The 15,359-nt window shown below is 31.7% G+C and overlaps 3 protein-coding genes across 11 annotated transcripts in view; 1 reads left to right on the forward strand and 2 right to left on the reverse strand.

Moving 5' to 3' along the window:
* Positions 1 to 3,240: 3,240 nt before the first annotated feature.
* Positions 3,241 to 7,839, reverse strand: LOC107488240 (phosphatidylserine decarboxylase proenzyme 1, mitochondrial). Its single transcript, XM_016108954.3, has 12 exons — positions 7,529 to 7,839; positions 7,344 to 7,432; positions 7,169 to 7,222; positions 6,982 to 7,047; positions 6,590 to 6,650; positions 6,315 to 6,424; positions 5,972 to 6,222; positions 5,223 to 5,329; positions 4,655 to 4,722; positions 4,150 to 4,227; positions 3,866 to 3,994; positions 3,241 to 3,655 (listed from the first exon to the last, which is right to left on the reverse strand). The coding sequence occupies exons 1-12, from the start codon at positions 7,677 to 7,679 to the stop codon at positions 3,494 to 3,496; spliced, it is 1,326 nt and encodes a 441-aa protein (XP_015964440.1). The 5' UTR covers positions 7,680 to 7,839; the 3' UTR covers positions 3,241 to 3,493.
* Positions 7,840 to 10,236: 2,397 nt separating this feature from the next.
* Positions 10,237 to 13,055, forward strand: LOC107488241 (uncharacterized). 6 transcript variants are annotated; one of them, XR_008009554.1, is made up of 6 exons: positions 10,237 to 10,537; positions 10,940 to 11,027; positions 11,359 to 11,445; positions 11,909 to 12,059; positions 12,432 to 12,534; positions 12,706 to 13,055. XR_008009554.1 is itself a non-coding variant. In XM_052262238.1 (6 exons), the coding sequence occupies exons 4-6, from the start codon at positions 11,982 to 11,984 to the stop codon at positions 12,747 to 12,749; spliced, it is 285 nt and encodes a 94-aa protein (XP_052118198.1). In that variant the 5' UTR covers positions 10,237 to 10,939; positions 10,972 to 11,027; positions 11,359 to 11,445; positions 11,909 to 11,981; the 3' UTR covers positions 12,750 to 13,055. The 6 variants fall into 6 exon arrangements, 4 of the variants coding, with proteins under 4 accessions (XP_052118198.1, XP_052118197.1, XP_052118199.1 ...); XM_052262238.1 differs by having other exon boundaries at positions 10,237 to 10,939; positions 10,972 to 11,027; positions 12,372 to 12,534; XM_052262237.1 differs by having other exon boundaries at positions 10,237 to 10,570; positions 12,372 to 12,534.
* Positions 13,056 to 13,610: 555 nt separating this feature from the next.
* Positions 13,611 to 15,359, reverse strand: part of LOC107488243 (PHD finger-like domain-containing protein 5A) — a 4,099-nt gene continuing 2,350 nt past the window's right edge. For 2 of the 4 annotated variants that reach the window (XM_052262241.1, XM_052262243.1), the window contains exon 2: positions 13,611 to 14,178. In XM_052262241.1, the coding sequence (XP_052118201.1) occupies positions 13,796 to 14,128 (333 nt within the window). In that variant the 5' untranslated portion in view covers positions 14,129 to 14,178 and the 3' untranslated portion in view covers positions 13,611 to 13,795. Of the gene's footprint in view, positions 14,179 to 14,981; positions 15,034 to 15,280 lie in introns of all 4 variants that reach the window. The other 2 variants (XM_052262242.1, XM_052262240.1) reach the window with 2 other exon arrangements.

Below are 15,359 nucleotides of genomic sequence, written 5' to 3' on the forward strand. Positions count from 1 at the left end.
TTAGGGGTCATAATAAATTTTGATTACGATAGAGCTAAATTTTAAGATTGATTTTTGTGTGTGTTTTTGTCACTTAAAAAAATTTATAAATGTGGTGTGTTATAAATAGAGAAATTAAATAACTATATTTATTTTTTTTAATTTAATGCATCCATTAAATATTAGTATCAACCAATGAGATTAAATTATTAGTAATTTACAAATAATTAAAATTATGCCACAATAAAAATATATATTATAGTAGAAGTATATATTTAAATAAATTTTTAAAAAATTTTGAATCAAACATTTTTGTCCTCAAAAAATTTTATTATGTTAAGATCTTTAAACTTTATAAAAGTAACACATATAGATTTTTCTATTACATTTTTTAAAATCTATTTGTTTAAGTAAAAATAACGTAATTAATTAAGATAAGAATGTATATGTCTTATTTTTACAAAATTTAATAATCTCGACATAATAAAATTTTCTAAAAAATAAAAGCGTTAATATATACTCTTATAATAAACTTTCAACTTCCGAAACGTGAATGAAACTATGAATTGACATTCCAGTCTACAATGCTATGTACATTTTAATTTATAAATTTTAATTTTCACATTCGAGCATTTGAAAAATATTGTTCATAATTTTATTCGAGGAAGCATCATAACAGTGAAATGACTGTGATTGATTGAGACAAATTTTTAAATAGAATTCTGATTTTTTAAAATGTTAATAATTAATTGTTAAAATTTAAAATTTTGTATAAATAAAATTAAGAAAAAGAAGTGTTATAAAAAAAATTGATTAGTTTTTTTAATTTATAAAAAAATATATAACTTAACTAATAATATTATTAATGTTGATGTGACTCATTCTATTAACTATTCATCGTTTATGTCAAATTGAAGGGTATAACAATATTAAACTTATTTAAAACTTTTAATACAGAAATAAAACATTGATACGTTAGGAACAAAAATTAAAATTTAACTTAAATATTGAAATTAAAATAGTAATTTTCAAAAGGAAAAGTATAATTAGCCACTGGTGCCTGGCAATAAATCTGTAAAAGGACGGTGAATCTGTAATTCTGTATATATAACTAACCCGAACTAACGAATCTCAAACGCGGCGTTTGCCTTTAACTAAAGCTATTAAGCTAATTGAAACACGGCAGTGGCACTGGGAACGAGCGATTTCATATATCAGACAATGCCTGCAACTGCAAGTCATGCAAGTCACGGTTTTATTATGGATCTAACAATAGAAAGATCAATATTTTGTTTTCAGTTCAATTCATATCATATAATAAGCATTTGGAAATGCAGATTAGGAGGTTCATAGAAGTGGCCCCTCCAAGCCAATTCAGATACTTAGCCGGAACTGTCGTAATGATGATCGGAGTCGTATTACCCGTCGCCTGCATCATGTTCCGTTACAAGCGCCTCCCTCCATCTTCCTAATACTCCAAATAGACGTACGTTGTTTCCAATGAACACTTGTGATTTTATTTATTTATTTTTGTCGTTTACTCGTCATATTTTACTTTAGGGTCAACGTTTCCGTAATACTTAATTTGTTCTTGAACTTGCATTCCAACTTTAATTTAATTTTTAAAATTTTTCAAATTTTACAAAAATAATTCATGTTAGTCTTGAAATAATTTTAGACACAAACGTTTACGGAACATGTACAGTCAAGTGTTATGTTGTACTCTGTAAAATTGCATCTTTTTATAGGTTTTAGTGTAACAGAAACTAATGTGAATTATATTTATAAAATTTAAAGACTAAATAAAACCAATTAAAATTTTAGGAACTAAATTGATGATTGCTTACAAGTTTAAGAATTAAAATGAATATTAACTCATTACTAGGTTAAATTTAAAAATATTGGAATTAGAAAAAAGATTTTGCTATTCTATATTCTAAGAGTATTGGTTAAGTATAACATAAAAGAAAATATTTTAACGATATTTATTATAAAAATATTTTTTTTACCTTTTTAATGTATTCAATATATCAAAAATATTAAAATATTTCTTTTTATAGTATACTTAATCAATGTCTTTAAAATACAGATAGTAAAACCCTTGGGTAAATATCAGTGGCGGAACTTGAAACAAAATTTTGGGGGATCAGATAAAAGATAATTGTCAATATATTTTTGATATAAAGTTCATTTAAGATAAACTCGTCTAACCTCATTTCTCTAGTTTGAGTGATATTGCCAAATTTAAAACCATTTTTTAGAATCTCGTTTCAAAAAATTAAGGTCAAACTCATCAAATGTAAAAAACTATCTAGCAGGTGTTGATATTATAAAAGTTATATGTTCTCCTTCTTAAATATTAGCATTCCTCTTAAAAAATGCACCAATTCTTTGATTTTTCATTATTATTTTATATAAAAATTTGAATATATATGCTATAAAATATGTAAAGAAGAAGTTAGAAGGACAAATATTAAAATTTATAATATTTATTGAATGACTTTAAGATAGAGAGAGTATTGTTTATTGAACTTATTGAATACTTTATGTCATAATAAAGTATTTAAGTCAATTAAACTATTTTTTATCTTTTAAAAAAGTACTACTAATTTTTTTATAAAAAGTCTTTGCCATGGTAAATATTGAATTATGTATGAGGTATGTCGTGTGTGGCTGGCTCAGACCTTAGTGGCTAACCTTGATGTGGTGTGTTGCCGTTCCAGGAACAAAGTTTTGATGTAAAGGCACGGATGATGACGATGAAATATTAAAATTTAATGGACTTTGGATTTATCACAAGTTTTCTTTTGAGGTGACTCTTGATTCACGAGAGCTTCATTACATATAGGATCAGTTCAATTTTAAATGCTAATGCCAAATTTTCCAGGGGTTTTGTTTTGTCACCCGATCGTGAACTCGATGGCTTTGTCCAGTTTTTACTTTTTACTATTATAATTCGACATTGTGTCTCTTGCCCAAATTTTGATGGATTTTACTCATATCAGTTACAAAAGGAAAATATTTGGATTTGCTTTTGGATGATTTATTTATTTTGATAGGGCAGTAGGAATTAAGCTCCATCTAACACCACCACTTGCGCTTCACAAATCCCTCAGATAAACAAGTTATTGATTGTCCACTGATTTTAGACCCAAATATATGTGTGTATATTGTCATAGTTTTGAGAGTTGAGATATTTTGGGCATCATCTAGATATGAAAAAACTTTCATGAAAAAACTCAGCCGTGAAAACCTCAGCCATGAAAAACTTCAATTTCTTTTCACGTATGTCTCAAAACTGTTGATATAACTTGTGCTATACTTAATTACAAAGGATCCGTGCAAAGGCTCGATTAACCTTCTCTTCAAAATAGAGATCTCTCAAATCTCTCAATTGCGGAAATTAACAGTGTCACGGATTAGATATGGAACACATCCAAACGTGGCACGATTATCCTTCTCTTCAAAATGGAGTTGATTAATAAATATAATCAAATGCACAAAAGTTAGCTTGTTATGAAGTATGCCACCTCCCTAGAGCCTCACCAACACGAATTCTATCCCCAGGTTTGACACAGAATTTGAACTCCTCTGATGAATTATCCTCATGGACAAGTTTTGGAATCGGAGCTTGAAAAACAAGAACAACTGTCGATCCCATGTTGAAAGCAGCAAACTGAGAATAAAAAAAGCAATGAACTACATTATACCAAATCTATCTAATAGCTCTCAATTCACAAGGAGTGCAAGTGCCATAAATAAAAAGGATCAAAATTCAAAAGCACCTCTCTAAAATCTGTCTACTTATATAAAATTTGCAGTTCAATGCTATTTAAGTTTGACACATGCGCATAAATTCTAAGAGACAATTAGATCAACTACTAACCTCGTCACCTTTCTTGAGCATCCTACCAATACTTTCACTTTCACTTATGTAAACCCGTTCGTCAGGAGGCTCTGAAGGTAGCAACTTCTTTTTTGGCTTGTTAGTATGAAGTTCGGGCTCAATGAAAAGCTGCCAATTTAATGAAGAAATCCAGTCAATAACAGGACAGTAGTAACAGAAAACCCAAACACTTTCTAACATTCTTGGTAATGAACTTGCAGGAAGTTGCTCATTGTAATGGAATGTTATACTATTATTACATCCTTAAGGAACTATAGACACACCTCAATTGATCCAATATTTGTGGCACCAATTGCAGCAAGTGCCATAAACCCTTCCTGCCAGAGACCTTCAAGAACAACCTGACCATTTTATAGAGAGTAAAGACACAGTTGGTGACCAATCATACCGTAACTCAGAGTGAAGGTGGTTACTCATGGTTAGATTGTTAGAAGAGCATAGTAAATAAAATGGGCAAATGACAAAATTAGGAAAATTCCAAAAGTTTATATGGAGTAATGAAATACACATAAATATCACATCGGACCTCCCTAGAACAAAACAATAATTTGATTACTGCTATAGAAAGAGTGCCTCACACTCCCAGACCAACTGGAACAGCTCCTAGCTTCTTTGTCCCCATAAAGAATATGTTCATTTTCAAGAGCAAGTCTTTCCACATAAAGTTAATATGTCAATGTGCTTAATTGGCACGAATAAGTAGGTGAAAATGTGGGGTGAGATTAAGGTATAAAGTTCCAAGTTCAATTTAAATTAGATATAAATTACCCTCTCATTCTCAATATAGAGGTTTCTGATTGTTCTTGTAGCTCTTTCATTCAATGGATAAAGACGGCCTGCAAAATAAGTAACAAACAAATAATTTAATAACAAACTAATTATTAATAAATTAGTGCACCACATCGTAACCAACAAATGCAAAACTTGAAAATCAACAATACTACTACATTATGTTTGCTTACTAGTTTCAATATTTTACACATTGAAGAGATAATTTCATTTGCAGAGCTTATGGAAACATTAATCAAACATTAAGGTGGGAAAGTAAAATGAAAAAGAAGGAAGAACAAATTGAAATGAAATGGCTCATATGCCTCAACAATCCTCTCGATGTTCACTTAGGCTGCGTTTGTTTATAAAGTCAGGACACTGAAACATAGACACAGACACACAAAACCAAATGCAGCCTTAGGGTCTTTCACTTTGACACTCAGGGTGTAGGTGGCCATTTTCCTATTGATCCATCCTAAGGTTGCTCCATTCCAAGCTAAAACAGATTAATACTAGGTGTTATTCTCTAGTTGTTTGAATGTATGACATGCTTGAGATCGTTTACCAGAAAAATGTCTGCGAACAAGAATTTTCCAGTCAGCTGGGGAATGTATCCGATGGTAATCACCAGGCTTTAAGTAAATCACACAGTAAAAGAGACCTCTCTTTGGGCTGCAAAAGAAAATTTTTTGTTGTGTCAGTCATTACCTTCTCTATTGTAGAGTAAAATAAATAGCAGATACATTGATTTTGGAGGTCCACAGAACATCAATACAGAACAGTCATATGCATTTGAGGTTGACATAGTAGCATTTTAGGTAACAGACCTAATATATCCCAAAATGAAATACGGGCCTCTGAACTGAGCAGGCAACACAGGCCTTTATGATTGTATGATAATAACAAGAACCATACAGACAGGAAGCACAATTAATATCTTGAAAAGATTAAACTATAGAAAAGAAAAAAGGATAATTTTTTCCCTGAAAAAGGTATTAAGCACTCTCACACTCCTCGTCTTATGTCATCCAGTGGACCTGATTTCAGTTGCAGATATTGCTAAATCAGAAGTTTCTATTATTTGAAGAAATCCTTTAATGAAAACGAGGCATATATATCATGAATAGAGAATTAAGAGTATAAACATGAAGGACATTTAGGATCCAATTTGAGTGGGATGTATAGAAAAATATATGAATCAGTGGTTTTGTTCAACTGAATTCAACGAAAATTAAAACACATTTTACAATCATGTGAAGTTATATATATATATATATATATATTCTGAGATATATAGGCAGAAGAAAAAATTACCATGATGATGTAGGGTCCCAGACCTTTGGAGAAGCGAATGAAATTCTCCACCATGATTTCTTGCTTTTCTCAGTTGTTGTCATTGATTCGCTCTGCTCCTCTTGCACCTCACTATCAACCTTTGTTGGAAGGGAAGGGCTTGCACCAAGAAGAGAAAATACCGAGTATGAAAACCCTTTAACTTGTTCAATCATTCCCCCAGATCCCTTTAACTCCCCAAATCTTAAAACTGTACCATCCACAGGACTAACCTGAAGAAAATAGATTTGGCCTAATTGATTATGTATCAATACAAAATGGTATAAATGAAAACTTCTAATTTCAAATAGCTGTTACCAGTTACCAGACATAACGGATCATCATCAATAGGCCTGGAACCTTCTTTCAAAGTGCGGACAAAAAATTCCCTTAAAGAGGCATACTTGTCTAGAGGCAAAGCAGCTTCTTCCAAATCTGACATGTCAACAGGAATTAGGATCATCTTTACACTAATTATCAGATAAATGTTTATCAAGAACAATTTGTGCCAGTTTCATTGCATGATAGCTATAGCAGCATATTATAACAAGAATAGCAAAAATATTCAGACAAATGGAAAAAGAAAAAAAATGGTTGTACCCGAATGGAATGCCCGAGCCCAAGCTCTATAGACATGTGGCCTTAACCACACTGGGATTTCCTGGAAAATTTTGCTGAATATGTAAAGATCATATAATGATATAATACACAGTATATACAAGACTGTCTACAATATGCAGAACTTAAATCATTTAAATTCAATAAAGGCTATGAAAAGACACGCAACATAATTTATGTTCTTGTATTTTTTTTAAAGATTTATTTTATTACACTTGTAATTACTCAGAAAGTTGTTTCTTCCCACCCTTACTAGCAGAAGCAATAGCACAGAAACAAAATTGTGCACATAATTGTAAAAATACAGCTCACAACTCATTGAATATATATAATTAAGAAATAAGATACCGAAGGCATAAAAGTTGAGTTCTTACCAAGCTTGTCAGGAATCCCCAACATCTAGAAATTGAACGCAGAGGCAATAATCTCAAAAATGTCGCCTATTGATGACATAGCGCACATGTAAAATAACCAAAATTAAATAAATGCCTTGATACACATATTTATTTTCCCTTTCTAGGAAGATGGACAACAGCCAGAAAGCGAAAAATTCTACCTTACCTTTACATCAGGTTGGAATTCAATCTCAATTCCTTTATCACGCATCTCTTCAGCCTGGCACAAGGGTATGAAAACCATAATCCACAAATCAGATAATAGGAGTATTTAATCGAGCAAGAAGATAACACAAATGTAGAATCCAAAAGTGAAGCTAAACTTGTGAATAAGTGTGAACCTTCTTGTCATCATACATTCTACGGCCATGGAGAACACCAAGCATGAGAATGGTAGCTACTGTTGCACCAGGTACAAGATAAGAATCCCCTGCACATTCTCACAGCAATAAGCTCAAAGCTTAGGAGCTTACACTTCGTAACAAATCACAATAAAATTCAGATAGTTGAAGAAGCAATAACTAACCTTGAGAATTTCCACTTCCCCCATTGATGGAAGCTCGAGTTTGAGTAGTTTGAAACCTTTTTGCGAAGGAAGTGAAGGACGAACGAGTGTGGTTAAGGAATCGAGTATGGCGAGGAAGCACTGGGAACCTGTGCGAAACCCTATATTTCATATTTGCGGTGAGTTGAGCTGAGCTGTGATGGTCTGTTTATGCTTCAACGACGGAACGCAGAGGAGGGAAATGCTAAGTTGGCGGCGCTCATTGCTCTAATGCTCTAAGAGTCAATACCGCGGCAGAACAGAAGAGACATCATTATCTAAAAAATTTGATGGTTATCCATATTCACACTGGAATTGCGTGTAATTTTTCTATTAACCACGATAATTAAGGGGTAAATAACATTAATAAATCAAGTGTGTTTTAATATTATATGACAGTCTCAAATCAAAACTCGTGCGTGTCTTTAAACATAAATTTATATAAATTGAATTGACTAAATTTAATTTAGTTTTTGTGGTATTAAATCGAATTAATGTGATTTGAATTTGGATTCGATAGTTTTAGAACGTTTGAATTATTTAATGATTTCATAATAAAATATATTTTTTAAATTTTTTTAACAACTGCTAAATAGTCATTTTTTAATTTTAATTACAAATTAAACTTATATATTTTATTTAATTATAAAAATTATTTTTAATTTATAAATTATTATTTTTTTATTTATCTATTATGTTTATTAATAATAAAAAACAAAAACAATAACGAATTAGATCTTTGACTGATCATAATAAAATTTTTTGTCATTCCGATCGATTAAAATTTATATTTGATCCGTGACGTTCGTCCAGAGGTTTTCCATAACTCAATCGATTGGACTCCAAATTATTATCACAAGGCAGCATGGTTTTCGCAAAAATCAATCGATTGGTCCCACATTTTAGTCAATCGATTGACTAAAATGTGGGCTTTTAATAATTCAATCGATTGCATATACACCCAATCGATTGAATACTTGAAAACAATCTGAGGTCTCACAATTCAATCTATTGGTCATCAAAACAATATGGATTTGCCAAATTCAATTGATTGGTTGTGCTACCCAATCGATTGAATTGTGTACTACGCCGTTTCTTATCGTTAAAAATTGAAGATAGAATTTTAAAGATAAGATAGATGAATAATAAGATAATAATTTTTTTTAACGATAAGAAACGGCGTAGTACACAATTCAATCGATTGGGTAGAACAACCACGATTGAATTTGGCAAATCCATATCGCTTTAATGAATTCAATCGATTATTGAATTGTGAGATTCAGGTTGTTTTCAAGCATTCAATCGATTGGGTGTATAAGCAATTGATTGAATTATTAAAAGCCCACATTTTAGTCATCGATTGTTTTGTGATAACAACCTGTATTCCAATCGATTGAGTTATGAGAAACCTGAAATTCAATCGATTATTTTGTTATTCCAATCGATTGATTCGAAATGAAACACGATTTCACAACCCTGGACAAACGAATGTCACAGATCAAATATAAACTTTAATCGGTTAAAATAGCCAAAAATTTTAGTATGATCAATAGAAGATCTAATTTGTTATTATTTTTATTTTTAATTGTTAATAAACATAATAGATGAATGATAAAATAATAATTTATAAATTAAAAAATAATTTTTATAATTAAATAAAATATATAGGGTTAGTTTGTAATTAAAATTAGAAAGGGACTATTTAGCAATTGTTAAAAAAACTTAAAAAACATGTTTGTTATAGGACCATTAAGTGATCCAAACGTTCTAGGACCATCGAATCTAATGCCCCAAGAGTACGCTAAGAGTACACTTGTTATGGAATAATATCCTAATAAATTACATTAATTTTTTTTTCTAATCCTCTTTGATATTTTTCTAATTTTGTTCCTTAATTATGATATTCTAAAATAAGGATGTTTGAAATTTATATTCTTCATTCAAGGTTTCAACTTCTTTTCATATCTCATTTGGGATTTAGTTTAGTATTCTCAAAATTTCATTGGTCTCAAGTTATCCAAATCCTACAAAGCACAAATGCGACCATGTTTCTTTTTTTCTTTATTTGATTTCTTCTATTTGTTGCTGGTATTGCTTCATTCCACCAATTTTTAAAGAATTCCTCCTCTTCCACTTCAGAGCTTTTTGCGACTTCGTACTTACTTGGACGCCATTATTTTGATAAAAATAGATATTTTATATTTTTTAGTATATTTGTCAAATTTTTAGTAGTAAAAGTAAAAACACTAAAGAAAATCAAAAAAATATTTTTTTTAAGAAGATGTAATTTACATTTTTTTTAAAAGATCTTTTTTTTCTTAAAAAAAGATATTTTTCATGTAATAAATAAATAAATAAGTACTTTTATGCTATTATACCCAAACATAATTGATAAATAAAAAAATCTTTTTCCATGACATACCCAAACATAAAATTACTTTTACTTTTCTATAAGATCTTTTAAAATAAGATCGAAAATTGAGCTTGACTCACAGCTCGACTGACTAACAATCGAGTCTAATTCTTAAGCTCAAGTTCGACTCACCAAAAGCTCACAAGCTGACTCAAATAATAGGAACGTAATTGATAATTTTATATCAATAAATTATAACTTATGTATTTTAAAAAATATTTAAAAAGATCAATTTTATATATTGTCTATTGTTTTCGTCGTTGATGGTCAGGTATTTTGATGCTTGCATAAAATATTTTATTTTTTTCACATTGAGTCTATTGTGAGTCATGACTGATAACATCTGGGTTTTATGTATATTAAGTGTGTCATATGATCTTGTTTTATTAAACTACTCCTGATCATCACCTGAAGATCATAGTTGATTATGCTAAACAGGCAGGTCCATTGGCTGCCGATGAGGAGATTGCGGATTGGCTTTGTAGAAACTACTCAGATAAATGTGTCATTCTTGCAGTTAACAAGTGTGAATCTCCACGCAAAGGAATTTTGCAGGCATATGAATTTTGGTCCCTTGAGTAAGTTATATCTGTGAGGATTCCCTTCCATGGGTGAGTCATTGGGTGGGAAAGTTACATGCTTGAGGCATGATTAGACACAATTCAACATGATCATGATACACTCTTATTTTTATGGTCTCTTGGCATGGATATCGTGGACTAGATATACAATATGTTATGTTCACTTTTGATGTCATTTTTTAAATGTGGTTTTGAATTTGCCTTAATGAGCATGAATTGTTTGTGGATTGGTTTGAAGATCCAGTTGAGGTCTGAGATGGAACTGATTAATTTTGCCAACATTTAATAATGCAGACTCTGATACCGTGTTAAAAACTATCTCTTCCAAAAGCTTAAGCCACTGGTTATGAGCAAATGAGTAGTTTTGAATCTGACATATATTACTTGCTACTATATCAGGTTTGAACCAATTCCATTATCAGCTATATCAGGCACTGGAACTGGAGATCTTCTTGATCTTGTTTGTTCAGGGTTACAAAAAGTTGAGGTTGGTTTCTATGAAGATTGAATTTTCTTCTGTATATATCATTGATAATAGCTACATGTGATGCCATTGATACTGAATTTACTGGACCAGATGGCCAGGTTTGATTCTTTTGGTGACTATCCAGTAATTCAATTTTTGTGAAGCTAATGACTACTCAATAACATGTTTTATGAATTTATGCTGTGAGAATGAAAACTAGGAAGGATTTGTTAGTTATAAGGTTTTCCCACTTGGTTCATATGGCTAATTTACTTGGACCATAATTATATTTGTATGAGCTTTTTGAATTTTGGGTCAACATGATAATTGACTTCTGGTATTCTTTCTGTAGAAATTCCAGCTTATTGATACTGCCGAAATCAGGAAAAGAGCAGCTGTATTCATTCTGTGACTTGCTCCATCTTTTCCTTAAAAACAGGTTCACCCTTCTGCGGAGTTCATCTTTATAAATAAATATCAGCTTGAAATTGACATTGTGAATGAGCCCAACTTTTTATATTTTGTTGAAATTTAGGGTTTGCTATATAGGGATGGTGGTAGTTACATCATCTCCATTGCATAACTTGTCTATACTAGACTAGTGCTACCAAAATGATTTCATAATTATTTATAGGGCTTGAGTTATGCTCATGGAAATGGACTCAGCTATTTCAAGCAAATTCTCTATTTCAGTTACAGCCTTACAGGCTTTCTTCTCCCCCTTACTATAGAGTGTACTTAATGCTTTAGATCAATTATAATGGTGGATAGGTTTCTTGGAGGTAGACAATAATTTAGTGCCATATTTGTCATGATATTATGACTTACTCAGGATTGAAATCTTTTATTGGAGTTGATCCTCTAAGAGAATTGCTGATTCCATATTGCTTTTTTGAACAAAGGATTATTGATGCTGCTAGTGAAGTTGAAAAGGAGAGATAAAGAAGACTCGGAACTTCTATACTAAATCAAATAATGCTGGAAGCAGTGGCTTTTAAGCCTCTTCCTAGGACACGAGCTGGTAAAAGAGGGCGTGTTTACTATTGTACACAGGTATGTCCATGTAATGATGCTTGTAGTAGTTGCTATTGTATGCCTTTAGCTTAGATGTTTGTATGAATCCCTGTGTGTTGTCCTGTTGCCTTTATTTTTAATGCCGGAGTATTGCCCTTTGCATTTGTTAAGATGTTATGAATGATATATTTTACTGGTGAAAACTTTTACCAATGAGAACATGAATTATATGATTAATGCCAACTGGATCAATCGTGAGGTGGGTTGTTTCTGCTTGACATACTCACAAGTCATATGCAATTTAATTACTTGTTATCAAATAAACTCTTGCTGGGTGTTGTTCCCTTGCAGGCTGCTATACGGCCCCCTAAATTTGTGTTCTTTGTCAATGATGCAAAACTTTTTCCTCAGACTTACCGCCGCTATATGGAGAGGCAACTGCGTGCTGATGCTGGTTTTTCTGGTACACCCATTCGGCTTTTGTGGCGTAGCAGGAGAGTGGGAAAAGATGAAGGTCAGTGTTTGAGGTGCTTGTGATATCAATTATATATTTTTTTCTAATTTGTTTTCTGTTTTCCTGCTTTCGATCATTTTCTCATTTTCTTTTGTCTCATCCCCTAAAATGGTTGACGTTAAGAATGCTATGGACATGAATATATGAACTTGCTAATTGATTTTCTCACAGGCAAAGCACAAGAATCAAAAATGAATCTTTCATCAGTTGATTAAAATTTGGCATCAATTACACTATAAAGATCAGACATTTTATCATGGAAAAAGTGGTTCTGGTTCTGTTTGTATTGGTAAAAAAGAAGGGGTCTTAGAATCAGCAATACCAAGATTGCCCAATACGTGCAAGCTGAAATCTATCAAGACTATTGAAAGCTCCAAAATGATGGGAAATGCGCCTGAAATGTGGATGATACTAACTTATTATTTACAGTGATCAGGATGTTTCTCTAATCCTTAAGCATATTCAATCGTCACAAATACAATGTAAATTTATGTATAGAAGTTGTTAGTTGTTACATCAAATATGTTATTCAATTACTAAGTATTCAATCTTCTTAATGCTGAACATGCAATTAGTGATGGTTAAGCAAATTGTTACCAAGTAATTGTTACCTTTATACCGTATAATAAGCTAGGTTACATCTTACTTTCGCACTTGGGAGTGCAACACAGCCAAGTGACTTACTCAAATGAACAAGATGACTACTCAATCAATCCAAATTAATCAATACAAAATTTTATATAATTTTATGTTTATTATCCTGCATGAAACATAAACTAGTACTACTAATGCGAGAATTAGTAAAAACATAACTCAGAGATTTTTCAAATCTCAACAAAGAATTTGTTCTTAAAATTTCTTAAGGATTCATTGCGAGTACTTAATTTTGACCTTCTTTCTTTGAGTATCAATCACATGATGACACAATAACACTGCAATATTAAAAAACATACTACTACTACTAAGAAATTAAACTAAATAGTGTTCTTAACAGCATGAATACTATTTTTCTTAATCCATTTACCAAATCATCTTTCCCTCAAAATTGCACACAATTCACCGCATAGTACCTGAAGTTGTTCAAATCATTCCATTAATTGCATGATCCAAGTAAACAAGTTATGCACTTACATCACCAACAGTTGCATAAGAAAATATAGTTCTTTGCTCAAAGTCTCAACTCCAACGGTTCTAATATGATATCTCAGGAAGTACATACAAAACAGTTTTAGACAGATTAAAATATCTCACTCTTACACCATCATCGTTTCTTAAAACCATACTTCTTGCGTTCATAGAATAAATCGGTTTTGGCACTTCCTAAATTAACAATTTTGGGGCAGCCATCCCTATCTTTCTCCTGCTGTGTGCATTCCTTGCAGTAGTAAGCATCAGATATTCCCACCCCTCCACATATGACGCAGCGGCCCTGAAATGAGCCATAGTTGCATTCGTCACAAACCCGGACAAGTGTACAAGGACGCACGTAAGAGTCGCAAATCACACACTTGCCATCGCATTTCTCACAAAGTCGTCCAATGGCAATTCCTGGCTGCTTTCGGCACATAATCAAATCAGGATGATGCTTGGCCATATTCTCAACACCCTACTAGATGGCGAGTATATAGATAACCTCTAACCAAACTGCAATTTGAATAACATGAAAAGGAGCTCAGTAAAATACTATTATCACTTGCAAAACAAGGTAAAAATACCAAATCTACAAGCAAAATATTGGGATAGCTTCATTGTTGAGATGAGTAAATTAGCAATTTCTGATCAAATGCCAACAATGTATGCAAAATGCATTAGGCAATAAAATCGTGAAGCTATTCAAATCATAGGCTCAAATGGTTTCTTCCTTAGATTGGATACAACAAGGTCTTGTAAGTGGAAAATGCATAATGAGAATAGTCAATAATCACAATAGATAACTAATTACCAGAAACGAATATATATACATTTATAAAACTTCCATTTTATCTAGCTGACATCCCAGAAAAATAAAGTGACAGGTTAAGTATCCATTAGTAGGGGTGTTCGTGGTGCGGTTTGGTTCGATTAATTACAAAAAAGTCATCCGATCCGATCGCTTATTAAAACTACAGTTCGATTTGGTTCGATTTTTTTGTCAAAACCATCCGAACCAAACCAAACCCATTAATATCGGTTTGGTTTGGTTCGATTTGTTCGATTTTTTAATTATTCAAAAAGATTTAAATAAACAAAAAAATGAAAAAAATTTATATTTAACAGAGACCAAACCCTAAAATGTCCCAATTTCACAAACCCTAACCTCAATTTCAGAGTAAGAATATAACTCAATCCAAATTTATCAATTACAGAATTCAAACCCTAAACCTAATCCTAATTTCACATTAACAGAATTCAAACCATAGCAATTTCATCAATAAAAAATAAAAACATATATTAAAATCTGTGACAACGCCGAAACAGAGGCAGGCCAGAGACAGAGACGGTGGCGAAGCTGTGAACAAACTGCATAAACAAATACCACAATCAACAACAACCAGCAATTTTAAAATACACTAAGCATAGAACAAAAATTATTCAAATAGAAGCAAAAATTCAAACAAAATAAAATTATTAACAATTTAAAAAAATCAACAACAAATAAATGAACCATCAACAACAATTAATACCTGAACAATCAACAACAATTAAAATCAACAACAATCAGCAACAAATACATAATACGTAGAATAGAAATTATTCAAATTAATACCTGACTGGGAGGCGCTAGTTCGGCGGGGATGGTAGGGGTTGGGAAGCGCTGGTTCGACGGGACTGAGAGGGGCTGTTGG

This window comes from Arachis duranensis, chromosome 5 (assembly GCF_000817695.3).
Source record: "Arachis duranensis cultivar V14167 chromosome 5, aradu.V14167.gnm2.J7QH, whole genome shotgun sequence".
Taxonomy (NCBI): Eukaryota; Viridiplantae; Streptophyta; class Magnoliopsida; order Fabales; family Fabaceae; genus Arachis; species Arachis duranensis.

What these genes read in the sequence shown, in the direction of transcription:
- LOC107488241 (XM_052262238.1), top strand. Translation starts at nt 11,982, where the DNA reads ATGCTGGAAGCAGTGGCTTTTAAGCCTCTTCCTAGGACACGAGCTGGT. An exon ending in GTGTTTACTATTGTACACAG is followed by an intron (nt 12,060 to 12,371) that starts GTATGTCCATGT and finishes GTTCCCTTGCAG; the next exon opens with GCTGCTATACGGCCCCCTAA. An exon ending in GAGAGTGGGAAAAGATGAAG is followed by an intron (nt 12,535 to 12,705) that starts GTCAGTGTTTGA and finishes ATTTTCTCACAG; the next exon opens with GCAAAGCACAAGAATCAAAA.
- LOC107488240 (XM_016108954.3), bottom strand. Translation starts at nt 7,679, where the DNA reads ATGAAATATAGGGTTTCGCACAGGTTCCCAGTGCTTCCTCGCCATACT. An exon ending in GGGGATTCCTGACAAGCTTG is followed by an intron (nt 6,651 to 6,981) that starts GTAAGAACTCAA and finishes AAAATTTTCCAG; the next exon opens with GAAATCCCAGTGTGGTTAAG. An exon ending in ATGATGATCCGTTATGTCTG is followed by an intron (nt 6,223 to 6,314) that starts GTAACTGGTAAC and finishes TATTTTCTTCAG; the next exon opens with GTTAGTCCTGTGGATGGTAC.